The sequence below is a fragment of the Ochotona curzoniae genome, unplaced genomic scaffold (assembly GCF_017591425.1).
Source record: "Ochotona curzoniae isolate NIBS_2020 unplaced genomic scaffold, NIBS_Ocur_1.0 patch253, whole genome shotgun sequence".
Taxonomy (NCBI): domain Eukaryota; kingdom Metazoa; phylum Chordata; class Mammalia; order Lagomorpha; family Ochotonidae; genus Ochotona; species Ochotona curzoniae.
Window position 1 is genome coordinate 526,626 of NW_024466810.1, and position 10,318 is coordinate 536,943.

At 47.0% G+C, this 10,318-nt stretch overlaps 1 protein-coding gene across 3 annotated transcripts in view; it reads right to left on the minus strand.

The window, feature by feature from the left end:
• Positions 1-10,318, minus strand: part of LOC121166851 (probable ATP-dependent RNA helicase DDX47) — a 60,005-nt gene that overhangs the window by 9,317 nt on the left and 40,370 nt on the right. For all 3 annotated transcript variants that reach the window (XM_040996155.1, XM_040996156.1, XM_040996154.1), the window contains exons 3-4: positions 2,198-2,376; positions 1,535-1,628 (exon numbers count right to left, since the gene is read on the minus strand). In XM_040996155.1, the coding sequence (XP_040852089.1) occupies positions 1,535-1,628; positions 2,198-2,287 (184 nt within the window). In that variant the 5' untranslated portion in view covers positions 2,288-2,376. The remainder of the gene's footprint in view (positions 1-1,534; positions 1,629-2,197; positions 2,377-10,318) is intronic.

The following is a 10,318-nucleotide window of genomic DNA, read 5'->3' on the forward strand; positions in this document are numbered from 1 at the left end:
GTGCTCCAGTGCCTGAGAGCAAAGGCAGATCCCTTCACTTGGCATTCAAGCCCTTTACATCCGCCTCAGTCACCCTACCGAGCCCTTTCACCACTCTGCAGGAAGCACCTGCACATCTCCACACCTGCCTGTGCTGTCCAGCTCCTCTGGCTTCTGTCACGTGGCTCCCTATGCCTAAAAAGTCCTCCTATGTGACCATATGTCTAAATCCTTCCACATCTTCCAAGTTAGTTCAAACATCTTCCCAAGCTCCCCAGCCAAAAAAAAAAAAAAAAAAAAACTCAGACGTCTTCTCAAGCCCTCTGCACCTGGAAGGGACCACACCTTCTACGTACTTTGAATGTCATTCTTTATGTCCCCTTTCACCATAAACTGATGACTACCTTACTGCAGTCATGGAGAGGCCACTGGTACCCGGTGCCTTGCACGTGCAGCAAATCCACAGTACCAAGCCTTAGCAGGAGCAGACGTAAAGGCCCAGTAAGCCGATCCCTTCCCGCGTCATAGCTCTTCACGGCAAAAGAGCCAGCGGGCCCCACCACTTCTCCAGACCAAACACACTCATTTCCTCCATCGGTGACTTGCCTGATTTTTTACTTTATCGAAAAGACATCCAGAGAGATCTTCCACCTGCCCCAGCCAAAAGCTGGAAACTTCCTTCAAGTCTCCCAGGTGGGCAAGAGGGACTCAAGCGTTCAAGTCAACATTTACTGCATGGATACTAGTAGGTAGCTGGGGCAGGGAACAGATGAACAGGAGATACAACAGCACCCAGCAACTCCTATAAGGGATGCCAGCATGCCAAGAACTCACAGAACAGCTACACCAAGTGTCCTCTGCCACTTGGATACTATCCCTCAGCCACCGCCCCTCACGTGGTCCCCAGCTCTAAGAGACATGTTCCAGGTATGCTGTAGCTGGTGCCAAGCATTCTCAGGACCTGTTCATCTGAGACACATGGGAGAGGAATCTGGGGTGAGGAGGACCTAGACTTCCTTGGAATACTACACAAAATCTGACGTGTAGACATTTAGGGATGCCCTCTTCTTACGGTCATTCACTTCTCAAGGATCTTAGCACACCCCAGTCAGCAACTGCCTCTGGGTCTCTGACAGCCCACCCTAATCCTAAGCGAGTACCCTCAATGAAAGTTCTGCTTGCTAGTTCTAACCCTGCACTTCAACCATTCTTCCACAGATCTTTTAAGTAAACCTCAGAGCAATAAATCTCAAGTCCTCTGGACAGACACATGTCTGAGGCAGCCCTACAGCAGCACGCTCCAACCAGGGCCTTTCAGAGTACACATTCATCCAGGACGGAGAACAAGTCCCTTCAGCTGTTAAGACAGAAAAGCAGCTCGGTCAACAGGAACGGAACACGATTAACTTTTTCAATGGCCAACAAGCCCAAGCTTGGAATCTTGGGAGATCGTATTCCCTTTGAAACATGTAAGTAATTGCTTTGAACGTGGCATTCAGGTGAGCAGAACTCCACGCCGGATCTGTTGCGGGGGACATAGTGCCCATCCACGTACCTTGTAAAGCCAAGGGAATCGCTTCCACCTGGATTTTGGTGGGCTTCGTCCAGCCCAATTGGTCACAGGCTTCACACAAGACATCGGTCACGCCCTTCAAATACAAAAAAAAAACAAAAACAGGCCTCAGCAGGGAACAGTACAGCACCACCCCTGTCAGAGCCGGGCTGGAAGTCACCACACCTCACAGCCTGCTATTTAACAAGGAGGGCCGTGGGGCAAGCGCTCCAGAATATTCTACTGACCGGGTCCACAGTCACGAGCACGTGTTTTCTCACCTCGACACCCTCACACTCCTGCGAGCTGCTAAGTGCTTAACTACCACACCCAAGTGACTCACGTGCACACTGAGGCACAGATGACACCAGCTCGCCTCTGCCAAGCGACCCGGTAAGAACTTCAAACCCGGGCCCACAAGCAAGCAGCAGGCACAAGTACAAGCTCCAGCACGGATAACACGCAGCACCGTAAAAAGGAGGAGAGAGAAGCAAGCCGACCCCGGAGGGCAGCTGTCCCACCGCCCAAACCCAGAGACCGAGAGAGCGCGTCTGGCCAGCACCCGGGGGAACCCTCTGCCAGACACTGGCCAGCACCTACGGGAACCGAGTCCTGCCTGAGCCTCGCCCCACAGCAATACAAGAAGTCGGCATCCCCCAGTCTCACCAGATCTTTAAATGTTTTAGGTTCCTCCTCTTCCACCGCCGCTGACTCGAGGCCTTCGGCCGGAGAATCGTGCTCTTCGGACGCCGCCATCTTGTTTGCTGACTGCGGAAGTGAGCCGGCGGCGCGCGGGAAGCTGGGAGTTGTAGTTTTAACACTTGTTCCGCGCGCCCTCCTGCGGGCTTTCCGGAGATTGCAACAGCCGGACAGGGCAAGTAGTGATGGAAAGTTAGGGATGGGTTGAAATTGGTGGCCTGGAGGAACTGCACAGGGTGGCTAGTGACAAGAGCCTCCAGCTTCCCTTTTATTATTGTTTTATTATTTTGTCTGAAAGGCACAAAGAGACAGATCTTCCATTCATTGATTCCTGAGACTTCTCTGTAACACCTTGGTACTCACTTTGCTAAGCAAACCATTTTAAACAGACTGCTCAGAAGTTTCCATGTGCTAGCACTGTGCTAGATGCCTGGTGAATGGACCAGCAGCTGCAGCAGCCCTGGTGAAGAGAAGACAGCGAATAAACAAGTGATAACAGAGTATTTCAGATCTTGAAAAGTGCTGTGAGATAACATGCAGAAATGGCAGAGCAACCTGGGGAGAGTGAGTTGTGGGGAAAACTTGGAAAACGGGTTGACCGTTGACCCTTCTGAGACAGGAGTATTTGAGCTGGGATCTTATGGGCAGACAAGAGAAAGAAAAAGGCAAATCAGAGGCCCCGAGAAGCGTGAGACTGATCTGGAAAGCAACCAGGCACTACCAAGGCAAATTGAGTATGTTGTATGCCCTGTGCCCAGCAAATGCCTTCCTGTCTCCTGACATCCGGGTGGTCGGGGCAGTATTCTTGGCGGAGACCAGGTGGGGGCAATCTGATATCTATCTGGCACAGTGGATGGTAAGTATGTGTCTGTGGCCTGCAAAAACACCCTGGGTGGCACGGTTCATATGTGGGCTGAGTAATATTCCCTGGAGTAGATGTACCATACTTTCTTTATCAACTCCTTTTTGGACAGGCATCTGGTTGTTTCCATGTCTTTGCTATTGTACATTGTGCTGCTATAAACACAGGATTACAGATCCTCTTCCCGTATGCAGACTTCATTTCCTTTGAATATATTCCCAGAAGTGGGATAGCTGGGTCATACGGCAGATCAATTTTCAGTTCTCTTAGCACTCTGCATACTGACTTCCACAGTGGTTGTATTAGCCTACACTCCCACCAACAGTGAAGGAGAGTCCTTTTTTGCACGTCCACACCAGCAGGTGTTGTTGGCAGTTTTGAATGTGGACCAGTCTCACTGGAGTTAGGTGGAACCTCAGTGTGGTTTTCATTTGTATTTCCCTGACAGAGTGAAATTCTACCATTTGCAACCAAATGGTTCCAACACCCTTATGCTCAGTGAAATAAGTCAATCCCAAAAGGACAAATATCATATGTTCTGTCTGATATAAGCAAACACAAGATCAATAGCCCTTTCAATACTATTTTGCTCGTGGATTTTGATATTTTTGTTTTGAATTTCAGTCATTCAAAACAGCTTTTCTTTTTCTCTCATTAATTTCCTCACTGACTCATAGGTCACACAGTAGCATCGTTTTCTTCAAGAAGGTTTTTTATTTTCTTTATTTCTTCAGTGACACATTGGTCATTCAGTAGCATGTTATTTAACTTTATGTTGCTGTAAATTTTCTATTTTTCTTCCTGTTGTTGATTTTGTTTTATAGCTTTTCATTTAAGGGGATATAGTAACTGTGTAATAGAGACTATTATATCCAGATGTGAAGATACAATGCAGTATGCATCTCTACTTCCAAACCAAAGATGGACTCCCAATGAAACTGTTAAATATATCTTGACGGTAGGATGCTGGACTATCTGCCATTGTCCATGCCCACAATGTCAGGATACACTTAAATAGCAGAATCATGGACTTATGACTGTTTATGAATGACTATACTATTGTAATAATATAAGGGAAATCAGTGGTAGGGAAGAGATTTGGAGAGGGGAGCAGGGAAATCCCAGAGCCTAAGAAATGGCACCATAAAATAATAAAACAAATATATTTAAAATAAATAAATACATTTTAATGTAATGGATTTAAAATTTAAATAAATTCTTTTTAAATGTAATAAAAATTTAAAATTTTTATTTGAAAGGCAGAATTTAGAGAGAGAGGAGAGGTGAAAAAAAGGTCTTTCATCCACTGCTTCGTTCCCCAAGTGGCCACAACAGCCAGAGCTGAGCAAATCCGAAGCCAGAAGCCAGGAGTTGCTCACAGGTTTCTCACGTGGGTGCAGGGTCCCAAGGACTTGGGCCATCCTCTGCTAAGTCATAATCAGAGATCTGGATGGGACAGGAACCAGTGCCCATATGGGATACTGGTGTCATAGCACAGAGGATTAGTGCGTTGCACCACTGCACCAGTGGAAGAAAATAAATATACAAAGAGGAGGCACTTGGCATAGTACCATGCCCTGAACTAAGGACTGAACTAAGTACCGTGGTGACTTCAGCTGCGGCCGTTTGGGAGTGAAGCAGCGGATGGAGGATCTCTCTCTTATTCTCACTCTGCTCTGTAAATCTGCTTTTCAAATAAAAATAAATGCATCTTTCTTTAAAAATGGAAACTGACTTAAACCAGCCCACTGCTGTTGCGTTAGCAAATCCTGTTTGCATGGCCAAGCAGGGGTCTCGCCTGTTTGTTCTTGGAGAATTCAATCTTGGGCTATTTTTACAACTTCCTCTGGTGCCAGTATCCCCAAGGCACCAAGGGTTTGGAGAGGATGTGGCTGCTGTGACGGCAGCATCAGCTTCGCTCTGTTGCTTGGTGTGGGGCCTCACCCAGCATGCATCCTGGAGACAGGACCCATGCCAGCCCCTGGGCAGTGGCCGCAGGGGGCTCCAGCGAGAAAGCCTGCAGCGCCCAGGACGTTATCTATCTGCTTTGCACTCTTCATCTCGGAGGCTTCTGTCATGGTCACAGAAGGTACAGAGGTACGAGCTAGTCAAGGAGCCAGGTCACACCTTGTACTCTCAGAACAATGAGGAAGAGAGCAAAGAGGAAATCTAAATAAACCTTCTAGAACATCAGAGGGGAAGTAAGCCCAAAACAATGTACAGGCCCCAGAAGGACAGCTCTCACCGCTCCCAGCTCACATCTCAGTCTCACGTGGACCCTGCGCGCTGCAGTCTGCACACGAACCCCTCCCTCCCCAAAATACAATTTAAAATTATAGCTTATAACTGCGTTCCTACAAAGACAAATGTATGGAGACACCGTACTGAAATGTTTCCTTTGACCTAAAAGCTCATACTGTCTTTGTGATTTTAGAAGGAACTGAAACTTGATTTGTAGGGCTCTGAAAGTATGGTGGGTGGGGCCAGTGTTATACAGAGGGTCAAACCACCACCCGAGATTCTGGTTCAAGTCCCCGCTGCTCTGCTTCCCATCAAGCTCCCTGTTCGCGCATCCAGAAAGCAGCAGAAGGCGGTCCAAGAGCTTGGGCCCTTGCGTCCCATACATGAGATTCAGATGGACTTCTAGGAGCCTGGATTCAGCCGGTTCAGTGCTAGTTATTCAGGCCTTCTGAGCAGTGAACCAGAGAATAGAATATCTTTCTAAATCTATTCATCTGAAAGTTAGATGGTCAGACAAGAAAGAGATCTCCTGTCCACTGCTTCGCTCTCCGAATGGCCACAATGGCCAGGAGGCAGTCAGCCTGAGGCCAGGAGCCCTGAACCCAATCCAGTCCTCCCATGCAGGTGGCAGGGACCCAAGGATTTGAGTCACCACCTGTTGTCACCCCAGGGTATGCATTCACAGGAAGCCAGAAACACTTACCCAGCTAGGCCAAAGCATTGCCATAAATGAGCTTTATAAAATATGTTTTAGCTACACCATTTAGATATCTTCTTAGCACTTCTTTCTTCATCTTCGTCTCCTGGCCTCTTTCTTTCCTGTCTGTGCCACACGAGCAAGTTGCAATCCGAAGTCCCCCCTTCTCCCTCTTGATCACCACCACGGTAGTCAAAAGGGAGTCAACGGTAGCCAAAACGACCACCATTATGGTCTACTCTCCCACCCTACAGCAAGCACAGTGGGCACAGGCACTGTGGCTGGGCAGCTCTGCCTTCGAGTCCCAGAGCCCAGTGGCAAAGAGGCTTTCAGTAACTGCTTGTTCCCTGAATGAGTGAAGTAGGTTTGCGGATTATTCTCCTATGAGTGTGTTTTGCATGAATAAGTCCCAGAGCCTGTTTATCAACTAATTCCATGGTTCACAGGGAGTTTCTGAATCTGACCAGCAATCTGGGCGTGTGGTCATTTACTGGCTGAGGCCACGGTCAACGTGGATAACCACCCCAGGAAGTGGCTCAGGGCAGTGTGGCGTGGCTGGGGTGGTACGGGTCAGGAAAGCCAACTTCATCAAGCATGTTATTTGGTTCTTGGTACTCCTTGGTCCATTCCATCTATGGGTCTTTAGGACATGGGATTACTGTATGAGCACCCTCCCCGCCAGCACCCTCCCTCCTCCATGACAAAAATGTGGCCCTCAGGTATACGTTAGCCATGATGGGATATGGGATCCCAGCGCATGGAAGGCAAGGACTTCAGCCATTAGGCTACTGTGACAGGCGCAACTGATTACTTTTTAAAAATGGATTCGTCACACTGAATCTGCTAAATAATAATGAAAATAATAAATCCAAAAAAAAAAAGGATTCCTATAGTTTGAGGTTAAGTGAAAAGGGCTAAACATAGCCGCTCCATAGTTATGATTCATCTCAAGGCAAACATGAACAGACACTATGTAACTCATTTTTAAAAGATCAAAAAGTTTGAAGAATGAGCAACTTGTTTCAATAAAGAAAAAGCTAATTTTAGCACAGTAGGAAAAAATAAGCATAAAAATTGCTACATTTAACTGTATCTCCCTTTACCTCCACCCAATGCCTTTAGCTCAATGTCTAAATTGCCTCCACTTCCTTTTCATATCCAGGCTATTGAATCAAAAGTATTATAAGCTGACTGTGCACTCCCTGAAAGGACCAGTCACCATAGGATTGCAATGCCATAGGCGTCCCATATGAGGGTTTTTAGGTTCAGTTCCCAGCTCTAACTCCCCTTCCCACTTCCTGCAGAATCCAGAATGCTGCAGGAATGGCTCAAGTGCTTGAGTTTCTGCCACCTAGTTCAGAGATTAGCATTGATCCCGGCTTTGGCCTGGCCTAACTTGGCCACTGCAGGCATTTGGGAAGGAGATCACCAGACAGAAGTTTCTCTCTCTCTCTCTCTCAGGATAAGTACAATAAAAACAAGATCAGAAAGCTTATTTTATATATATATATAAATAAGCTGATATATATATATATATTTAATGGAGCAGGATCTATTTCTAATCAATTCTTGAAATGCATAACCAAATGGATCTTCTTTCCTGTGAAATCAAACTGTTCAACCAATATGAACCCTCCCAAAATAACGGAGCAATACTTCAGTGTTTAATACAAACATATTTATTTGAAGCTCTGACATTTTTGTGAAGCACACTTAGAATCAAAATCCTCCTCTCCCTCCTCCCCTTTACCACATGCCATTTCAACCTGTTTGTGCAATGAAAGCTTAAAGGAAGAAGCCTGCTCACATTCCCATAGAAGACAGAAGTAGCAATTTGTCTCTGGGGTGAAGATAAGTTACACCCGCCTAAATCCTGCCGGAAGCTCCAGTCTTCATCGGAGAAACCCAAGAGTGGATGGTCCGTCTCTGCCAACAAATTCCTATCAACATAGTTAAGTGGCTAATCGTCAGATGCACATATTGAACTATTTTTATGTGCAAAGTATTATTTCCAAATAGCCACCATCCTGTGGAATTAAAACGGGCTACTAAAGTAATAACCTCAGAAATTCAGGACTTCCATTCCCTCTGACAGCCTAATGATAGCTTGTCGCTGCTTTGGGAAATACCCAGTTTATTTTTAGGGAATAGGTCAGGTATCAGAAGACTATAATTCAATAATAAAAGATGGAGTTAGGGAATGATTGTACCTTTGCGATAAAACACAAACCATAACGCGAAGTACATTCTGAAGGTCTAAAATGCTAACACCTATGCAAGCCACTCAAGAAAATGATACCAGCTCAATCTAAACCAACAGCAACTTCCAAAATAAACCAAGATGAAGACGGATTACAATTCACAGGAAAAACAAAGATAACACTGACTGTCAGTCCTCACCTCTAGTGCAAAAATAGAGCTCCTCAGACACACTGTCCTCCCCTCCCAAAAAAATAGTGTGTGTGGAGGGGTGGGGTGCGGGATGGGCAAGTGCCTGGCACGTCCCACGCTTAAACAACACAACCAAATTGAGAAGGTGTGCTCCCAAAGAAGTTTCCACATGTTTCTCAACATTACAGTAATCGGCATGGCTATTGAAGCACTAAGCATTTGTGTGGACACACTTGGTAAGTTTCCTGCGGTCCCCGAAATGAAAACATGGCACACCCCCACCACAACACAAGCTGTTTGTCCATCACATGTGAAGATGTGACTTCATAAGACATCAGGTTCCCAAAATCTAAGTGCTGCCTTCATAGGTTCTTTTTATTTTTTTTTTCTCCTAAATGAAAATAGGTTCCCTTTCCTGGTCAAGTGTTATCTTCTGGCAAGGTACCTTTAGATAGACACGCATTGTCACGTATCTACCCCACACTTGCAGACTCCATTGACAATCTTACACTCGGCTCCTGATCTTTTGAGAATTTGCAACTACCTCCGAAGGAAGACTTCTTCAGAGAGCCCCATGACATGTCCAGCTCATGTCCTGCCTTCGAAAGCCCAACCTCATGAAACTCTTGAAGACTCCCATTCAGAAATTTGCTAATGACTTTCTAAATGTAGCAATTAAATAAAATTACAAGCAAATAATACATAGAAATTAAATAACAAACTGAAAATAAATTAAAAAAAATATGTGACCCGGTGGCTTTCAGAGAAATTAATAGAGATTGGTCAGTTTCCAGAAAATTCACATTCCTTGCTGTACCAGTTTCTACAATGAGTGAGCAACACTGCCCTCTAGCGAGTTTACATGCTAACATCCCTCAGCTTTTAGAATGAGAAACCGCAAGCAAGTGTGGTGACCTGGGGTTTCTGCACACACCCACACATTCTGCCCCTGACCCTGAAGGCCATGGAGTCTCCAGAAAGGCCAGGAGACTTTGTGGGAGAGATCGGCATTTAACACAGTGGCTTCAAAGCCACAGCCTGGGTCAGGATCACCCCAGGGGGCTTCCGTCACACTGTCCCGGCTCAGCCCCTTCTTCGGAGTTTCTGATTCATACAGCAAGGTGAAGCCTAGAAATTTGCCTTTCTCACAACTTCTCAGGTGAGGCGTCTTTGCCAACCAAAGCCCGCATTTCGTGAGCCAGGCGTTGTGTTCAGTTCCCCACAACTGAGCGAGGTTGCATACGCCATGCGTGACAGAACAGGAAGAAGGTCTGAGGGAGGCGAAGTGGCCAAGGCCATCACGGTCGAAGCCCGTCATAAACCCGGAGTGTTTGATCAAAGGCCACGGCCACCTTCCCTGCCCTGCATGCAGGAATCAAAGGGGTCGATCACCTGCCCTTTGCTGGCTTCGCTCTCTCCCTTCAAGGGTCAGGGCGTACAGGCTATTCCATTGGCCTCCTCTCTCAGAGCACTTGCAGGTCTGCCTGCGGAGCTACGCCATCTCCAGGCGGACAGAGGGAAGAGCAGGGCATGTCAGTTCCCGGTCCCTCTCTGGGTCCTGAGTCTTCCTAAGAACTCTCATCAAGTGTGGATTCGCCCTGGCTTCTGAAATCCCTTGCCGTCAGAAACCCTAGAAGAGAGCTTTAAAAACAGGTGACTCCTTGAGTGGCCTAGCAGAGCTTGGAGAGGACACAGAGGGTGTTACCCTCACCAGTCTCAGGTAAGACCCTCTCATGCCTAGCAGGTGCCTGGGTCCCAGGCCCAGCTGTTGGCATGCAGCATGCTGCTACAGCACATCCTGGCGGGCAGCAGGTAATGCTCCGAGTCCTCGAGTCCCTGCCACCCAGATGGAAAACCCAGTTTGATTTCTAGGCTACTTGGCTTGGCCTGACCCAGC